The 19,521-nt window shown below is 39.2% G+C and overlaps 1 protein-coding gene across 3 annotated transcripts in view; it reads right to left on the bottom strand.

The window, feature by feature from the left end:
• Positions 1-19,521, bottom strand: part of smchd1 (structural maintenance of chromosomes flexible hinge domain containing 1) — a 32,423-nt gene that overhangs the window by 600 nt on the left and 12,302 nt on the right. For all 3 annotated transcript variants that reach the window (XM_031292875.2, XM_031292876.2, XM_031292877.2), the window contains 30 exons: positions 19,238-19,320; positions 19,031-19,144; positions 18,287-18,364; positions 18,062-18,181; positions 17,827-17,971; positions 14,866-14,968; positions 14,620-14,692; positions 14,192-14,331; positions 13,168-13,296; positions 12,801-13,025; positions 12,405-12,547; positions 11,748-11,833; positions 11,546-11,664; positions 10,427-10,588; positions 9,542-9,670; positions 9,321-9,400; positions 8,980-9,137; positions 8,758-8,873; positions 8,588-8,649; positions 8,403-8,490; positions 5,843-5,974; positions 5,548-5,703; positions 5,314-5,440; positions 4,543-4,662; positions 4,095-4,174; positions 3,810-3,932; positions 2,763-2,944; positions 837-946; positions 293-363; positions 44-209 (listed from right to left, as the gene is read on the bottom strand). In XM_031292875.2, the coding sequence (XP_031148735.1) occupies positions 44-209; positions 293-363; positions 837-946; positions 2,763-2,944; positions 3,810-3,932; positions 4,095-4,174; positions 4,543-4,662; positions 5,314-5,440; positions 5,548-5,703; positions 5,843-5,974; positions 8,403-8,490; positions 8,588-8,649; positions 8,758-8,873; positions 8,980-9,137; positions 9,321-9,400; positions 9,542-9,670; positions 10,427-10,588; positions 11,546-11,664; positions 11,748-11,833; positions 12,405-12,547; positions 12,801-13,025; positions 13,168-13,296; positions 14,192-14,331; positions 14,620-14,692; positions 14,866-14,968; positions 17,827-17,971; positions 18,062-18,181; positions 18,287-18,364; positions 19,031-19,144; positions 19,238-19,320 (3,620 nt within the window). The remainder of the gene's footprint in view (positions 1-43; positions 210-292; positions 364-836; positions 947-2,762; positions 2,945-3,809; positions 3,933-4,094; positions 4,175-4,542; positions 4,663-5,313; positions 5,441-5,547; positions 5,704-5,842; positions 5,975-8,402; positions 8,491-8,587; positions 8,650-8,757; positions 8,874-8,979; positions 9,138-9,320; positions 9,401-9,541; positions 9,671-10,426; positions 10,589-11,545; positions 11,665-11,747; positions 11,834-12,404; positions 12,548-12,800; positions 13,026-13,167; positions 13,297-14,191; positions 14,332-14,619; positions 14,693-14,865; positions 14,969-17,826; positions 17,972-18,061; positions 18,182-18,286; positions 18,365-19,030; positions 19,145-19,237; positions 19,321-19,521) is intronic.

Here is a 19,521-nt window from a genome sequence, read left to right as displayed (position 1 = left end):
ACAGGACAAAAATACTTTAAAATAAGACTATGAGAGACTTTACCTATGTGTTCCACAAGAGTGTAGTAATGTTGTGGAAGGGGGGCTCCAAACACCATTGTGATATTCATTGGGGCTTTGTTCTGTGTGCCTCCAAACTTGCCCCTGGCACTGATCCTGTCCCCCTGCCTGGTCAGGATGGTGGGACACTGCATCTTATTCTGTACCACCTGGAGGCAACAGCACATTTAGAGGAAAAATAACCACTGGACAGTTAACATATGGCATGGCTCCACCAGCAAGCACCACTCACCGCCTTTCTGTAGTTGGTTCCAGAGTTCAGGTCATCAATCAGAATTGTGTCTGCTAGGATGCTTTTAAAAGCTGCAAAGGGACAAATCTTAACATTCATAACTTGTTTACAACTGACAAACTTTCACAATCATAAAAAATAGGTTAAGGGAGAATGGAGAGCTTTTTTGAAATGGCTATTGATACATTTATGTTTATCTATATATGTATAAATAGAAGGAACTCCAAAACTACAAAAAATGCCTAAATCAAAACTAATTTTAATGTGGCAAAAAAGGCCCGATTTCTGCTCCAGTGACGGGCCCCCCGGTGAGGTAACCCCTCCACCCCTGTGAGGTTAGATGCCAGATGGAGCCACTTTACCCAAGACTCAAAAGGAGTAGCGGGGGCATGAAGGAAATACCCCAACAACAGCAAACACAAAGACATGGGAAGCCTGGAGAAAACCACAGAAACCCTGGTCTCGTAATATAAATCTGCTATGAAAAAACAACAACTAGGCAATGTCACACTGAGCAGAGGGAAATACATTTGAGGTAGCTCACCAATGTTACAGCTCTCCTGGTCGCGGGTGAAGATCAGGAGATCTCTGGCGAGGACTGGATTCCCAGGGGGATCGAAGAGCATGCGGCCATTTCTTATGTGTGGCATCGGCCTGTAAGCAATTCAAATCTTAGCAAAGAAACTGTAGAGATGATCCAAACATTGTTTTGAGTGTTTTTTGAAAGAATTAGCTCCTTAGCAAAAAATCATATCATACAAAAAATGCCCATCTCAGTTTCCCAGAGCCCAAGGTCCTCAGATGTCTCGTTTTGTCCGACAAAGTCTAAAACTCAATATTCAGTTTACTACAATATAAAACAAAGAGAAGCAGGAAATCCTCACATTGGAGGAGCTAGAACAAGCACATTTTCATTTTAACTTTTAAAATCACTGAAATGATTAATCTGTTATTTGAGTAGTTGCCGATTCTTTTCCTATTGATCAGGTAATGTTCAACTCTAAGTTACATTATTGTTTTGAAGTTTAATTAGAGCTGAAACAGCAACTATTTCCGATTGTTTAAATAATTTTTCAAGCAAAAATTATAAACTTATCATAACCAAAAAATAAAATCTGTTAAACGGTAGGAAAAACCGTTTAACAGATTTTATGAAAACATTATTATTTTTTTTTTTTAGGTTTGCTAAATGAATAGCTGTGATGCAAGTATGCAATTTGTCGGAACACCACTAGTATGGTCATTTAAATAACTGCCATCTACACACAAACATCAACCACCACAAAGAACAGCCGGAAGGAAGTTGCTCTCCTTCTTATATATGATAATTATAGTCACCAGTATTTGTATATAAATAACATTTATGAAGTCTTATATCATAAAAGCAGAACTTACATTTAATGAGTTGTGGCCCTCATGGAGTAAGATGTAGAGCTGGGCAATATATCGATATTATATCGATATCGTGATATGAGACTAGATATCGTCTTAGATTTTGGATATTGTAATATCGTAATATGGCATAAGTGGTCTTTTCCTGGTTTTAAAGGCTGCATTAGATAGTGATGTCATTTTCTGAACTTACCAGACTGTTGTAACTGTTCTATTATTTGACTTTACCCAGTTAGTCATTATGTCCACATTACTGATGATTATTTATCAAAAACCTCATTGTGTTAATATTTTGTGAAAGCACCAATAGTCAATGCTACAATATCGTTGCGGTATCGATATCGAGGTATTTGGTCAAAAATATTGTGATATTTGATTTTCTCCATATCACCCAGCCCTAGTAAGATGTACTTCCAGAGTTTTTCACATTTTATTGCCCCATTGTTTCATTGTAATTTAAATTGAAATGCATGTGATCTGATAAATGAAAGCAGGACTTTGCTTTTACAATCTATCTATAATTTGGTCAACCAGATTGTCTATACTGTAATTTTTACTAGTTGGTCTATTCTGTACACACAACCGTTTTGTCCGTCCTGGGAGAGGGATACCTCCTCTGTTGCTCCTCCTAAAGTTTCTTCCATTTTCTAGGGGAGTTTTTTTCTTATCCGATTGTAAAGCCCCTTCAGACAAATTTCACATTTGTGATATTGGGCTTTATAAATAAAATTGACTTCACTTCACAAAAGTTGCCCTTGCTGCATGGTTGTTTAACAGTCTGTGCAAGAAGAAGGTGCCATAAAATCTTTAAATTACTGTTGTTGGAAGGCTTTGGGTAGGAGTAGGCTTAAACATTAAAGACTATAATAAAAGACAGGAATCTTATCAGGAAGGCAACTCAGGCGCCAACAGCATGCAGAAATGAATGAGGGTGCATGGAGATACAGTACGAACCATCTGTTAGGCTTGATAAACACACTTAAATACAGCTTTAAAGTGCGGGAACCCAACTGAACATTTTAGTGTCACAAAATACTTTAAGCGTTATTTAAAAGAAACCGTGACACAGAAGGTGTACCTTTTGCCTGGTGTTACATAAACACTGTCAAGGGCCATGACCTGCTGGCTGCCCTGAGTGTCGCCAAAGATCTTCATTGCTGCCTCGGTCGTTTTGGTGATGACACAATCCATGTCACCCCTGATATGCCAGGAGATAACCCTCGCAGCATCATCGTCCTGCACAAAGGCCAGGTGGCCAACCTGCATTCAAAAGGTAAAGGATGAAACACACACACACACAGCTCCTGGAAGATACTTCGTTGGACATGTACAAAATCTGAGAATACTTTCTTCAGTCTGGCAACGCTGCTTTCAAACCCACGCAGTAGGACAAACATTGATTGGACACATCTGCATTAAGGTCACCGTTTACTGAAACTACACACTGGGTTTTAAGTAGGGATGCACCGAATCCAGGACTTGGGTTCGGATTCGGCCGACTATTGGGCTTTTTGACGGGGTTCGGTTTCTGCCGAACCTTAGAATTGTTTTCCACCGAACCCTACACTTGCACCACGCGCACTACGCTGGTCGACGTAATGACGCTGCCGTTGATTACGGGAAGGTGTTTACGTAGGTGGACCGTTCAATGCAGTAGGTTGTGAGAAAGTGAAAATGGAACTCGTGAGTAGAAAAAGTGTGGTTTGGCAGTACTTTCAGTCAAAAGAAGGTGATTCAAGTCGAGCTACATGTTCAATTTGCAATGCCGATTTGTCTCGTGGTGGCAAGCTTTCTAAATTTCACCCACCCAACATGCCTTCATCATACACTGGTTAGCGAATATTTGCCAAACAAAATTGTCACTCATCTGGCAATAGCGATGTGCTTTCCTACGATGTGAAAAGAGTGTGGAATTCAACATTAAGCTGCTACATTTAACTATTTTAGAGGCTGTGGACGTTGTTTACTTCATTGATGTGTTTACTGTGTTAATGGACTGAGGATGGGAGTAGGATTCGGTATTCGGATTTGGCAGAATCTTAACCAGTGGATTCGGTATTCGGCCAAACCCTAAAAATCTGTTTTTTACGGCGCAAAGCCAAGTTTTTCGTTCCCATGATATTACCATTCCCAAAACATCCTGCTGCCCGCAGAAGTGATCACGGAGGGAACAAACTCTTCTGGGTGTATGTAGCACACGGTTGGCTTCCATCTTCTTTTGGTTTAGGAGTCTGTCAATATCTGGGATCTACCAAGAAAAACAAATATGCAAAAGTCATCTCCTGTATATATATATATATATATATATATATATATATATATATATATATATATATATATATCATAATCATAATGTCTACATACAGTATACCGAAGTAAAGTTTGGATACAAATAATATTTTTCACATACAGTTTGTGCTATTTCCACCTTCCTCCTGTTCAGCTCATTTCTAAGGTCAGCTTCTTTGTTACTTGCAACCAAGTGATGAGCTATGATGGAAGAAGTGCTTGCAGTTAGAGACCATTTCAAATATATTGGCAGAAACACAAATAAAGAACAGACACAAGTGGGGCTGGCTTTATACTAGTACAATACTTTCTTGGTACCGGTTGAAATGCGCCGGTACCATGAAAAGCTGGTATTAAATATCTAGTCTTGTTTACTTATTCTTCGATCAGATACTTCCTCTTTTCTCTGATGTAAGGTGTATCAAAAATATATTGTGTTGGTATTGGTTTTGGAACTCACTTACTGATTAACACAAATGTGAAAATATTTCAAAAGGACAAACTTTTGTCTGGTAGCACATTGCATATTAGCTTATTTGGACAAACAAGAAGAAGAAATCAAATCTTACAGGTCAGTAAACGAAGAAGTTCACTACATGTAGAAAAATTTTCTGAATATTTGGCAAGAGCAGTAGTGAGCTCATCTTTCTTCCTGGACAGCTCAGACATTTTCCGTTGGTTCTCTGCATCTAAAAACAGAAAAAGATAAATAGACAAACTTTAAATTTAAGTTTAGTTAAAGCAAATTAAAAATATAACATTTTCAGATAGTTTGGGCTTTATTTGCCCAGTTTGTTTTTAGATATCTGTCTCGGAAGAGGAACAGATTTTTGTTTCTGGTTTCAAATTATTGAAAATAACATGCTGTGAACTGTCCTCAGTGGAACAACCTTTTAACCAAAGAAATAGTCCACATAACTTCAGCCAGCAATTTCTTTTGGCTTTTCCAGAGTAACAGGGAAGCCTTTTTGCAGTTGAATTTACTTAAGGGGATGTACACCTGTGATGCTTACATGTAGCCTGCGTAAACTTAGAACTCCAAAGAAACAAAAGCTAGTTTTGAGCGGCACAATATGTGTAATGTTGGAAAATGAATATGAAGTGTCTTTAAATTCCATTTTTTGTAAATAACAAGTTTTATTCATCACCATTGTACTGGAGTAGTGACATTTAATAGACATATATCTCAAACCCAAACTCTGCATGGTTAATACCACTAAGGGTGAGTGAGAAAATATTTTTGTAATAAAACATTAAAAAAACATCTCTCTTCTAAACGTCTCAAGTTCATGCACCAATATATGCCCAAGTTTTTTTTTATTTTATTTTTTATATCATACCATTGAAAAAACGGAAGGGGAGCTCAAAGGGAGCCAGAGACGTGGGGACCATTGACACTTGAGGGTTGAAGAGGAGGACGTATGTACTTCCATTCTCACCGGGGCTGTTCTCCATGACAGCAAGCCTCTGTACAGAATAAATTACACAGTTATCATACAGTATGTGTTATGTGCATCACGCCACCATTCCAAAATACAGGTTTTGGTGTGTCCAATGAGAAATAGGTTACTCACAGTGATGTGGGCCTTTCCTTCTACCAAGTTCATTGTAAAGCTGTTGGTTTTGCTTTCAAACAGAGGGAGGCTTTTGTTGCCTTCTTCACTAGAGTTCTTTATAGAAATGACCACCTTCCCCTCCAGGTCCTGTCCCGCTGGATTTCCATATGAATCCTGAAATTAGTCAAAGCAACAAAGTCAGGCTGTATAGCCGCTGATAAACACCCAAACTACAGCTTTAAATTGCAGATATCTAACTGGAAAATGTAGGCGGTTTCTGCTCGTTTGTTATGCGTAAACATGAAAGTCTCACCATTATCCTCAGGGTCATATTCTCCACCAAAGTTCGGTTGGCAATGACCTCACTGTAGGAAACAACTGGGGTTGGTGGCTGAGAGTCGGGTGCCAGTTTGACAGGTTGATTGGCCACCACATGTATAGCAATCTAGGAGACAGGAAACAGTGCTGAGATTAGTCATTCCTCTCAGTGAGTCAGGATAATGACCTACACCCCTGCAACAACTCAATGAACAACCACTTTCCTGTTAAACAGATATGACACTGTGGAGGCCATCTCCAAATGCCTAGTATGTTTTAAGTCAACTGGGTGTAAGTAGGTAAGTACAGTTTATTTATATAGTAGGCCCTGATCTGAGGACCTCAAACATCTGCTGACAACATAAGGGTGCAGCAGATTAATAATGTAAGCTGGTGCCTGACCACAGATGGCTCTGTATGTTATTACAAGAATCTTGAACTGGATCCTGAATCTAACAGGTAGCCAGTGCAGGATGGGGGTTATATGACATGACCAGAATTACAATAATCCAAAAGCGAATAAACAATCAATCAATCAAACTTTATTTATATAGCACTTTAAAGCAACCAGCAGGTATCCAAAGTGCTTAACATCGAAACCAAGAATAAAAACACATATCATACAATATAAAGAAAGAACATGTAAAATCAGAAATAGTTACAGAGAAACAGAAGAATGAAATTGTCGCACCACTGCTACGTATTAAAAGCCAGACTAAACAGATACGTTTTAAGTTTGGACCTAAAAAGAGCTACATCTGTAATAGTGCGGATATCAGGGGGTAACTTGTTCCAGAGTCTCGGGGCAGCAACTGCAAAAGCCTGGTCACCCCACCGTTTATATCTAGACCTTGGCACTTCTAAAAGTCACTGGTTTGAAGAACGTAATGACCAGTTGTGCTCCCGCAAAGTTAAAATTTCGGACAAATACTCCGGGGCCAGACCATTTAAGGCCTTGAAAGCAAACAATAAAAGCTTAAAATCGATTCTAAAACGCACAGGGAGCCAATGAAGGGTGTAGAGAACAGGAGTGATATGTGCACATCTAGATGTGTTTGTTAAAAAGTGAGCAGCTGCATTTTGCACAAGTTGAAGACGTGAGATGGAGGTCTGATTCAGACCAACGTAAAGAGCATTACAATAATCCAACCTAGAACTAATAAAGGCATGAATAGCCTTTTCTAGATCGTGCCTGTTGAGGAAAGGCTTAACTTTAGCCAGGAGACGAAGCTGGAAAAAGCTCATTCTAACAACATCACTGATCTGCTTGTCAAATTTCATGCTGCAATCAAAAGTAACCCCCACATTTTTGACAGCTGACCTAGTGTAGGATGCTAGAGCTCCCAAACTCAAAGCTGGACCATTTTGCGTGCCTGAAGTACTGAAAATAATACACTCCGTTTTATCTTCATTCAAATTAAGAAAGTTTTCTGAAAGCCACAGCTTAATATCAGTGATACAACTAAGCAGGGAGTTTAGTGTGACACTGTCATTTGCTTTAATAGGCAAATAGATTTGCAAATCATCTGCGTAACAATGAAATGACAGGTTATGCTTTCCTATAATAGCCCCTAAAAGCAGCATATATAAAGAAAACAGAATGGGGCCAAGAATTGAGCCCTGCGGAACCCCACAAGAGAGAGGAGCAGCTGACGAGAAGAGGTCACCAATCATGATAGAAAAGCTCCTATTAGCCAAATAGGAGCTAAAAGTGCCGAGCCTCTGATGCCTACGCAATGCTCAAGGCGAGAGAGGAGGACTGCATGGTCCACAGTGTCAAAAGCCGCTGTGAGGTCCAAGAGCACTAAAACAGTAGGATTCCCGGCATCTACAGACAAGGCAATGTCATTATGTACTCTCAACAGTGCAGACTCAGTACTGTGACGTGATCTGAAACCAGATTGAAATTTTTCAAACACAGAGTTCTGCTGTAGAAAGGCTTGTAACTGTATGAAAACAACTTTTTCCAAAACCTTAGAAAGAAAAGGCAGATGAGAGACTGGTCTAAAATTTGACAACACTGCGGGGTCAAGATTAGGCTTCTTAAGTAGGGGCCTGACCACAGCATTTTTAAAGGCAGCTGGGACAGAACCTAAACTAAGACAAGAATTAAAAAAAGTAAGAAGACTCGACCCAATGGTGCTATTAAAAACCTCCTTCACTATTCTGGCGGGAACAATGTCTAGGGGACCATTGGTGGGTTTCATGTGTTGTACAACCTCACTAAGTAATGTCAGTGAAAGTGGTTTAAATTCCTCAAACACAGCTGAGTGTGCAGGAGAAGCAGGTACAAACACTTTAAAATTAGCACTGGCATTTTTCCTGACAGATGCTACTTTGTTAATAAAAGCTGAAACAAAAGGCATGTATTATCATTTCTAACTCAGCGTAGGATACAACACGCCTGAGTTATGCAATGTTTCTGAGCTGGACAAAACAAGTGCAGGTTAAGGACTTGACATGCTTGTCAAGGTTTATAGCCTTATCTGGAAATGGGTGTGTGGAAATAACTCATTTAGTTGCTGTGATGTTTCCAGATGTTAGGTTCAACCAACCTGATTACTGTACAGGACATTTGTTTTGTTTATTCGTAGAAAAAACTGGATGGTGTGCTTTCCAATGTGTTCTGGGATCTCTTTATCTCTGCAGTGAAAGAAAACAAAACCAATATTTATATTTCTTAAAAGGAATACTAATAAGTTGGACAGAACTGAACAGACAGGATGTAAAAGCATTTTACCTGAAATGAAAACAGTCATTCCTTTCATTCTCCATGGGTTTACTACACTTCAGCTCAATGGCCTAGACAAGGGAAGCAGAAAAATATAACTCAAAAAATATGATGATAGTTTCAATGAAAAGCAAAAACAAATGAGTGACAGTCCCTCTGTCTGTAAGTGAGTCACTCACCGTTTGTGGAGGTGTTTTTCCTGATGGCACTCCCTTCCACAGAAACATGGATACAGCAGTGGGCTTAAAAGTCGTAATCGGGCCTCCTTCATCAGACACCACGGTCACTGAGAAGACTGAAAAGACACACACACAGCTGCCCTTAGTTTGCTAAGAGACACTAAACTGGTTGCATATAGTGAAACAAGAGCTCAGCAAAAAATAGAGAATAGAGACGCAAACCTGGGAGGATGCCTCCGGCAGGAAGCTTGGCATTGGTGTCATACTCCACTGACAGGCTGACAGGTTTGGTGGGATCAGGGATGACAGTGAGATTCACTGATGGACCAGGGATGGGTTTTTGGTTGAGGGAACCTTTAAACACCAGCTGATAGTACCCCCTAATGGAACAAGAGGGTAACAACACTCCCAATAGTAAATGGTGGGACATATCTCATACAGTATTGGAAATGTGGACGACTGTTGATACAATCACTGATTTGGGACACTGCTACAATTATTGTGATTAATTATGATGATAAAAAATGGCTCTTTTTTATATTGTATTATAAATAGAAACTCACTTTGGTCCGCTCAAACGGTTAACAGTGAAAGAGGCTTTCCCTTCTGCGTTCACGGGTTGTGATGTAACAGCTGTCGTCACCTAAAACAAGAAGGTCTCATTACATTTTTCCACATGGATCATTCCGTACAACTGAGAAGTTCCTGGCCATTACTGACTTTTAAAAAACACACAAATGGAACAGGGTAAATGGTACATGTTTATATTGCTTGTCAAGCTAACCTTTAGTGTCAGGGGTGAAGATTTCAATTCTACCACCACCCTCTGGTCTGTAGTGGGGTTTCCCCACTCATCACACAGTTGGACGAGGAACGGTGTGGCGATGCCTTGGTCATTCAACACCTGCAAAGGCTTATAGATACAAAAGAATATACTGTATAAACACAACCGTGAACTTAAAGTGCTCATATTATGCTTTTTGACTTCTTCCCTTTTCCTTTATTGTGTTATATATCTTATATAAAAAAGCCCAAAGTCCACCCCAAAAGGACTTACCATCTCCAACAGAAAACACTGTTCACAAACTGCTCCAAACAGCTCTATTGTAGTCCAGCCTTTACTTCTGTGACGGACATGCGTCACTTTGTAACACACGTTATAATGCTCGCCTAGCTGCTAGCATGGCACTCCCTCATGCTCTGCAACTGACTAGCTTGTAGTGCTGACCTAGCTACTGCGCATGTGCGATTCCCAACAAAGATGGAACAGAAGTGAGATGTCTCACTCTGTAGCTAAAACAGAAAGCTCAACACACAGGGTGAAAAGACGAGCTGCAGCAATGTGCAGTACAACAAAAATACAGTGTTTTTTGAAAATTAAACCATGTAAACCTATTCTGATATAACCTCTAAATACTATTATGAACCTGAAAATGAGCATAATATGAGCACTTTAAAGCATCAAAAACCTAATTAATATTAGCTTTAAAGCATTTATGCTTTTATTTTGAGAATGTATAGCAGAGAGGAGACAGGAAATGAAGGGAGAGAGAGGGGGAGATGACATGAAAAAGTCTCCAGTCGGACACAAACTAGGAAGGTTGTGGTTAATTGGTCAGCTTCTTAACCCCCTAGCCTACCAGGACTCGCAGTAAAAATCATTTCATACCTTCTCTGGCCCGCTGACTAATTTAAGCTGCGCAGGGATGCCAGCGACGACTTTAACTATGATGCGCTCCACATAACTCTTGTAGGTGAAGCACATCTCTCTGTGGCCAGGAGTCCCGAACTGAAACCGCACCCCCGTAACCAGAACAGAACTGCTGCTCGCCTGGTTTCAACAAACAAAGTGAGGATCAATTCATCAGTAATTATCAGTTCATCTACACAGTTATGTGTATATAGTATTCAGATCCTTTAAGTAAAAGGATTGATAACACTTGTAACAAAGTATTTTTTAGATTGTAACAGTCCTGCGTTTAATTTTTTGTTACTTAAGTAAAAGTACAGAAGTATGAGCAGCAAGATGCACTTAAAGTAAAAGTACTCATTGTCACTATTATATTATTATAGAGTATTTATTTATTGAACTCTTCATTCAAACAGGTAGTCTCATTGAGATCAACTAATCGTTAACTAGATAGATAGATAGATAGATAGATAGATAGATAGATAGAAATAAATAATCAGATTTTTCCTAATTTTTTTAATTAAGGCATTAAGATCAATTTCCAAAAGATGATTTTTTTATTCCTTTTTTTAGTCAACTTTAGCATGGGTATGAATACTTATGAGCAGCACTATATATATATATATATATATATATATATATATCTCTAATGAAAAACTCAGGAGCAGCACAACTCCTAATGACTGCTGGCTTCTTGCACCGCCTGTAATGATTTGCGCCACAAAGACACTTCCCTCAGTCAGGAATGCTTCTGATACTCCCTTCCTTAACTCTCTCATGCATATATCACGTTTGTCTTTTTAATGATGTGGAGGTTGGAGAGGGAGAGATTTAGGGTGGCCTCCTCGCCCAAAGTGTCATAGTATGCAGGAGTAAAGGGGGAACTAAGCCTCATGCCACACATTGTTAAACCCACCACTTCCTACAATAAAACATTTGGAATTCTCTTCATGAGCTATTTAGTAGAAACTTAAAAACTAAATAAACATGACATCTTAAAGTTTGGAAAAATCTTAGATAGAGCTGGGCTGAACAATTCCTTTAATATCTGAATTCTAAGTCAAGTTTTACTTTAAGTTTGTGTGTCTATTTTCCCACCTGCCATCTAAAGACGACAGCCGATTTGTCCAGACCCTCAGCTTCCACAGTCATATGGTTCTTACAGGTAGAGGTAAGCGTCTTGGTTGCATTATCATATTGGTCCACAAGCTCCAAGTCTGTATAAGGAAAAAGAGGTGTGTCATCTCATATGCAATTATATCCTCAAAAAAGATTGTTGGGTGATTAGGTTTATACTCACTGATGTGGCCAGGTAGGATTTCACCCAGCTTCAGTGTGCTTTGGAGTAGAGTTGCTTTCAGTCGTGTTGGTTCATCTGGACGAGGCCTACAAAAAAAACAAGCAGGGATGCAGACCAGTCTGGATGTGGATATTTAAAGAAATGTTTGATTTAACATTTTGGGTAATTCACTTGTTTGCTTTTTCGCTGAGACTAAGATGAGAACATCAATGCCACTCTTATGTCCCCAGAAGTTTAGCCAAATATAGACTGGAAAAAGGGGTCATTTTTCTACTTTCCACATATTTAAGAGATACTTCACCCACAAAACGACAATTTGTATATACATTTTTCAGCTAGTGTTGCCTTAACTTTGTGGATATTTTTTTAAGCCACGGTGGAATAAAAAATCCCAAAACAGAAAAAAAGTGTGCTTTAGAGGTGCTGACAGGCAGATTTCTTTTACCTTGTGACAGAACCCGGCTAGCTGTTTCCCTCCCTTTCCAGCCTTTATGCTAAGCTTACAGATTACTTGCCTATTTATCGTACAGAAATGGGTATCCCTTCTTCTCATCTCAATCTTGGCAAGAAAGTGAATACGCATATCTTTAAAAATTTAACCATTCCTTTAAGTTTACCAACACTGAATCACAGCTTTGAGTTGGGTATGTGTCTTACACTATGTTGAAGGAGACAGACACACACTGGTCTTGGTAGGACACCTGGTAAAAGCGCGCTTCCTGCACCTGCGTGGGCACCTGTACGTCAGGCAGCTTGCCCTGGAGCAAATCCTCCAGATTTACATCTCCTGTCCAGTTAACCTTAAACACAGTCAGCGGGAACAATGAAAAGTCAGAGCAATAAGCTGGGAATGAATACAATGACTCCTAAATAGCTGATTTAGTGCAGAACTGGTTTGTTTATTTATTACCACACAGCCAGACTACAGGATTTTTACAGACGTAAAATATTGCTCAGAAAAATATGCTAATTAAAAACCAATATCTGCATAATAGGATAGTACAGTAAACATGACAGGAAAACAATGCATTATACATGATATGCCAGACACACCTTGATCTTGGAGGCTATTGGAGCAGTGGGAGGTACCTCTCTGCCAGCCTCATCATACAACTTATAGAACAGGTTCTCCAGCAAGCCTCCAGCCAGCCACTCTATCTTTTCGTTGTTCCTTAGCATCAAATTCTCATCATCCTCACTGCAGAGCTCCATGCGGGAGACTCTTGTGCTGGGCACCACCTTCAGCTCCCTCACAACCACAGCCATCTTCTTCTGACTCTTGAGGGAAAACAAAGAAGGTCCAATGTTTTTTTTTTTTTTTTTTTTTTTTATATAAGGGAATGTACTATGAAGCAGGAAGCTTTGTTTTTTTATTTTTATTTACAGGCAGCTTTGTTTTAGTTTAGTTCTTTTTACTTACAGGCATCTCAAAATTAACTTTGAGGTTTTGTGGTTCTCCCTTGATCATTTTCAGGTTTATGGGCTTTGTCACAAGCTGTCCGGCTCCGGTGGTGCTGCAGTCAGTTGCCACCAGTGGAAACCCCTGAACCTTATTTACAAATATAAGGATGAGGATAAGTTAACTATATATTCATTCAGTTTATGTTATCAAATAAAAAAAAAAGAGGGAGAGTTATTTAATAATGATCATTCAGTTTATGTTATTATATTAAAAGAAAGAGGGGGGAGTTGTAGGAGTAGGCCCAGAAGGATGAGAACACTACCTTAAATATTTTATTACATAGAGGGGAAAAAAGGTAACGCCATCATACAGTGACTTATTAATCAAACGCAGAGAAGAGTCCCCAGCATTAATCATTATAGGTTTATAAAATTAAAGCAAAGTAACTAGTAACTGTAGCTGTAAAATAAATGTAGTTGAGTAAAAAGTACAATATTGCCTTCTGAAATGCTCTGGAGTAACAAAGCAGCATGAAATTAAAATACTTAAGTAAATCACCTCAAAATCGAATTGTACAATATGAAAATATGTGTGAAAATCAGCTTAAGTTCATCACACGCATCTCAGTTACAGACGCTAAACAGAAAATACAATAAAATGAGCATGAGCATAATCATCATATTTGCTGCTGTATATCCTACAGGGGAAAACACTGCCTTCTAATGACTGCTGGCTTCTTGCACCTCCTGTAATAATTTACGCCACAAAGACACTTCCCTCAGTAAGGAATGCTTCTGATACTCCCTTCCTTAACTCTCTCATGCGTATATCACGTGTTTGGCTTTTTAATGGTGTGGAGGTTGGAGAGGGAGAGATTAGGGTGACCTCCTTGCCCAAGGTGTCACAGTATGCAGGAGTAAGGGGGGAACTAAGCCTCATGCCACACATTGTTAGAAAAAAAAGGTAAATGCATCATACAGGGACTTATTAATCAAACGCAGAACAGAGACCTCAGCATTTCCCAACATCTGCACACCCATACCTGGCAGCGAACAATCTGTTTGGGGTTAGCGGTGATGTTTCCAGCCTCATCATGAATTTCAACATTAAACATGACAGGGTTTCCATTCTGGACTGTGATTGGGTTGTCATCTGGTGTCACATGGAGAGCATGTGGATTACCTGAAAGACATTGAGGTTTTTTTTGTCAACAATCAGGATGATTGTCCAAGTCAAATTGATTGTTCCGATTGGCCGACCAGTCCATTAAATATTAAGAAGCTAAAAAATGTTTGGCAATTAACGTTTCTTTTACCCTGAATTGATTTGATCATTTAAGTTATTGTTTCAGTTCTAAAAAACAAAAATGTGCTTGTTGTCTATGAACTATCACTAAGTCAAGCATTCAACCAATCAAGGTCACTTATTGTTCAAAATGAATAAATAAATGCAGTCTTAGTGAGGTCTTACCAGGAAGAAGACTGATCGTGACTGTCTGTGTGTCTTTCTTCAGGCGAGGCATGGTCACTCTCAGCTCATATGTCTGCAAAATACAAGTTTAAAATAAATTGTTGACTCTTGGCTATCAAGCAGTTGTTTGTTTTTTTTGTCAAATGTTGTACTCTTGTCTATAGGGCTGACATTTCTTTTTCACTTTTTGCATCACCTTTTCTAGTAAATATGCAAGATTATGTCTTCTGAGATTGCTTTTCTAACCTTTGATTGTTGGTAATTCAGGAGTTTTCCTCTTGCTTTGACACCGATGATGGTGAACGTGGTCCCACTGCTGTCCACTCTGTCGTAACTCAGGTCCAGGCCACTAAATAATAACAATGATAAGGTAAACAATAATGGGACCAGAACTCCCACATCTGGCAAATTAAAGACATGATGAGATTTATGATAAACTGAAGATACATGTATACTTAAAGGAGAATTCCAGCCAATGTTGACGTTAATCTTGATCGCTATAAATATGCGTGTACTATCGATTGAAAAACCCCGACCTGAATTGGTGCAGGCAACACGGAGAAGCTGCAGCTACGTGTATGAGCTTCCACTGAGCTAAAACGGCAGTTGTCTGGGCAAGCTTTAAACGTGTGACAGAAAGGCATAAAAGTTGTGTTAATCCATGCCTCTGTTAATTTCCTGTTTTCTGGTGAAGACCACACCAGTCGATTGTCGAACTCATACAATCCAATATTCCAAAACGTATTTCTTCCACAAAAAAAACGATTTGCCGTGGTTATGTCCATACTAATGAGAGCAAGGCTGACACCACAGCTCACCCAGCAGCAGCAGTTCAAAAGTTCAAGAGCTATTGAGCATGCGCATAGGTAACTATAGCAATGGTGGAGAGACTGTCAGCTGAGAGAGAGAGAGACAGAGCTTTGGGATAATAACGAGATTGTGTCAGTGTTTTTAGAATATCAACTCAGATGGATAGTTCTTACCAATCCGATGTGGAACACACAGAGGAGTTTTTGGAGTTTGATGGTCGGGGTTATCTTTTTGAACCAGACGAAGAGTTATTGGCACAAGATCTTGTCGAGAGAAGGGCACAAACAGAGGAGCAGGCAGAGGCTGCTGCTTCAAGGCCACGACGTGCGGGGACATAGTGGTGCTCCTGTGGAAACTGTATCGCAATGACCACTGAGGAAGAAAGGAATGGGATCTCATACAGCCTGTTCTGGATGGGTCCTCAGATAACGGACATTGTTTCGCCCATACAGAGAGGTTTCCCCATCTGATTTACAAGGATGTTCTGGAAGCGTTTTTTTTTGTCCTTAAAGTAAATTGGAAGAAGCAACCTAAACCGGACGGACCTGATGGCCAGTTGTCTAATGAGTGAGTACAACATGCTTTTGTGACTCTGTCCTAGCTTAGGTACATTTGCTCTTTGTTGTAAATAGATGTGCCATTTTGTTAGTGAAATAACCAAAGCTCCCCCCAGCCAATGCAGACTTGTGGCCTACCGGGTGATTCTAGAGTGGGTTCTGAGAGGAGAGCGCCTTGGCCATGGCACCCCACTGGAAGTTACACGGGATTCAAAGAGGCAGAGGACATTTTCTGAGTCTAATACTGTGATTTCTAGTATTACTTCGTATTGTCATTACTAGGAATTTAAAAAAAACAATTGCACAGTTCTATTAGGAAAAAGTAAGAATATGTATATTATATAAGTAAAGTTGAATAAGTAAATTGTAAGAATATGCATCTTGCACACTAATTTTCACTATTACTTTTTGCACTTTACATCCAAATCCATGTGTACTGATATGTCTTATTTGTATATTTTTATTTTTGTATATTATTTTGATATGTGCCTATATGTATACTGCTGTCTCTATTGTACAGTATGTTACTAATACGTGTCTATTTGTTGAATGCATAGAGAGTTAACACCTACCAAAGTCAAATTCCTTGTGAATGTACGTATATTTGGCCAATAAATCTGATTCTGATTGTACAGTTCTATAATATATTGCAAATACCTGTCTGTTATCAGTGGTATTATCATTACTAGGAATAAGCAAAGCAATTACACAGTTATATTAGGAAATAGTAAGAATGTGTATATTGTACAAGTAAAGTTGAATAAATAAATTGTAAGAATAAGTAAATTGTACAGTTATATAATATATTGCTAACACCTGCTGTTATCAGTGGTTTTATAATATAACCGTAGCCTACACATTCCGTTTGTGCTTTTGTTGACTGCAAACACGGTAATCTCTCTCACGTAAAGTTCGCAAGGGAGTTTGCACACCAAGCTGAAGTGCAACCAGCCACAACTGTAAAATCTCCCGGTTGCGGAGGGGTAGACGGTGAAAGCTCAAGCTCAAGCGCAAATATCTCTTCATTTGGTTGCTGCAATTTGGAAAGGCACAAACTCAAACCATTTTCTCATATTCCTCCCGATCTAATTCCAAGCTCCGTCTCTCTCTCAGCTGACAGTCTATGAGTCTCCACCGTTGCTATAGTTACCTATGTGCATGCCCAATAGCTCTTGAACTTTTGAACTGCTGCTGCAGGGTGAGCTGGGGTGTCAGCCTTGCTCTCATTAGCATGGACATAAAAACGGCAAATTGTTTTCTTGTGGAAGAAATACGTTTTGGAATATTGGATTGTATGCGTTCGACAATTGATTGGTGTGGTCTTCACCAGAAAACAGTAAAGTAACAGAGGTATGGATTAACACAACTTTTATGCCTTTCTGTCACATCTACTGCAGCCAGACTCGCTGTGTTCCTTTGGAAGGAATCACTGCACATGGGTAGGCACTTGTAATGACATTTTGAACATGTTTAGAGGATAAAAACACGTTTAAAGCTTGCCCAGACAACTGCCGTTTTAGCTCAGTGGAAGCTCATACACGTAGCTGCAGCTTCTCCGTGTTGCCCGCACTGATTCAGGTCGGGGTTTTTCAATCGAAAGTACACGCATATTTATAACAATCAAGATTAACGTCAAAATTTGCCGGAATTCTCCTTTAAGCTTACAAATCAGTTACATAAACTTGCGGTTACATGAAAAAACAGCCTTTCAAGCAATAAGAAAAGAAGGGGCGTCTTAGTAAGCTGTCCACTAATAACATAGGAAACAACAAAACTAAGGTTAAATGTTTTTGTTTTTTAACGACGATAGATGTTTTACAGATAAAGTGGAGTGACCCACCTGCATGTGAGTACAGGTTTAAGATCAGGAGGACACATCACAGGGTGGTCATAACCATCTTTCAGCAGCAGAGGAATGTTGAATGGCACTCCCACATAAAGAGAGGGGCTCACTGCACTGATAACGAAAGTCTCAGCACTACCCTCTGAGAAGAACAAAAACAGTGGACGTGTGTGATTCGGGCATGCATAAAGGATAACAAATATAACAGCCAAAGTTTTGCGGTTTTGCTTACCGCTGATGGTGAAGTTGAGTTTGTAGCTTGGAAGCTTTTTCCCTCCAAAGACGGTAGCATTACTTTCAAATAACATAGTGTTCAGGGACAGAGTATACTTCCCTAGGTCGGTCAGTTTATCTGCCAAAGATGAGATGTTGATACATGATCTTTCAGCAGAAAAAAAATCAGGGCATTCAAAAAGTAACCAATAATGACAAAGTTGACAAATAAAAAGAAATGTACCAATTTTTTTGAACCAGAAACCCCACTTCGGTGAATGTTGGCCAACAAAAGAGACAACCTCTTGATCTCCTTTAGGACCTATATATGAACATTCAGAGAGAAAGAAAAACAGTTACAAACTGTATACAAACTGAATGCAATTAGAATATGAACGAAGGGCTGGAACAAAGTACAGCTGAAAAAACTAGTTAGTCAAACGAAAATTAAGTGCCAACAAACATTTTTTTTCTCATTTAACAAGGAAAATCCTCTAGTTCTAACTTTTCAAATGTAAGGATTCGCCACTTTTTTGTCATCTATAACAGTTAATTGAGTATTTTTAGGTAAAAAAAAAAAAATTCATTTTCAAATCAATTTTTTTTTTGTTGCAGCCCTTACCTGTTCTCTCTGAAGTAGGAGGTACAAATGTTACAAATGTAATAGCACCACTTTCAATGGCAGTACAATGAAATAGTTATCTTAAAATTACCAATTTATTGTGTTTAACATTTTACTTGCTATCACATAATAATTTGAACCGTTTTTGTAGCTTTTATACATCACCATTCTAATAATCTTTATATAGAAAATATTAGTTTACTGCTATATTAATGTGCTAAATATTGAGTAAAGCCTCTTTAATTAGTTGGCTTACTCTATGACTACGTTTAGCTCTAAAAAGTAAAACAGCATAGCAGCTATAAACATCATACTATCAGATTTCATTACTCAGATGTTTAAAGATGTGGGTTTCTTCTTTCTTACTGTGCTGAACGACTTTGAGTTCAATAATCAGTTTTTTCCCTGCTCCCTGGCCCACTGCTGGCATCTTGGATAAAGACTCTCCTTTCTTGTTTAGTATTTCGATTTTGATTGGCCCTGAAATGATGTGAAAACACAAAACAAACAGTGAGGCGTTTGCGCTCCATGAAAAAGTGCATTTTTCAACATGATCATGTTTTACATGTTTACCGAACGGAGTCCCAGCCATACGAGCAGCATTCTGTGGCCAGGGGTTACCTTCTGGCCAGTCCACTTTCAGAATCTCTGGAAGCCTGTAACAAAAAAATACAGTTTACTTGAGCTGATAAAGTCTCATCAGGCTTAGGCCCTGTTTACACGAATACGTTCGCGGGTGAAAAGGACAAAAATGTTTATCAGATGTGCCTTTCGTTTAGACGGCGACAGCATTTTTGGGGATGTGTGTCTGCCGTGTGTGTGTGTGTGTGTGTGTGTGTGTGTGTGCGCCCCGTGTG

The sequence above is a fragment of the Sander lucioperca genome, chromosome 23 (genome assembly GCF_008315115.2).
Source record: "Sander lucioperca isolate FBNREF2018 chromosome 23, SLUC_FBN_1.2, whole genome shotgun sequence".
NCBI classification, from domain to species: Eukaryota; Metazoa; Chordata; class Actinopteri; order Perciformes; family Percidae; genus Sander; species Sander lucioperca.
This window is presented reverse-complemented; position numbering and strand designations above follow the sequence as displayed.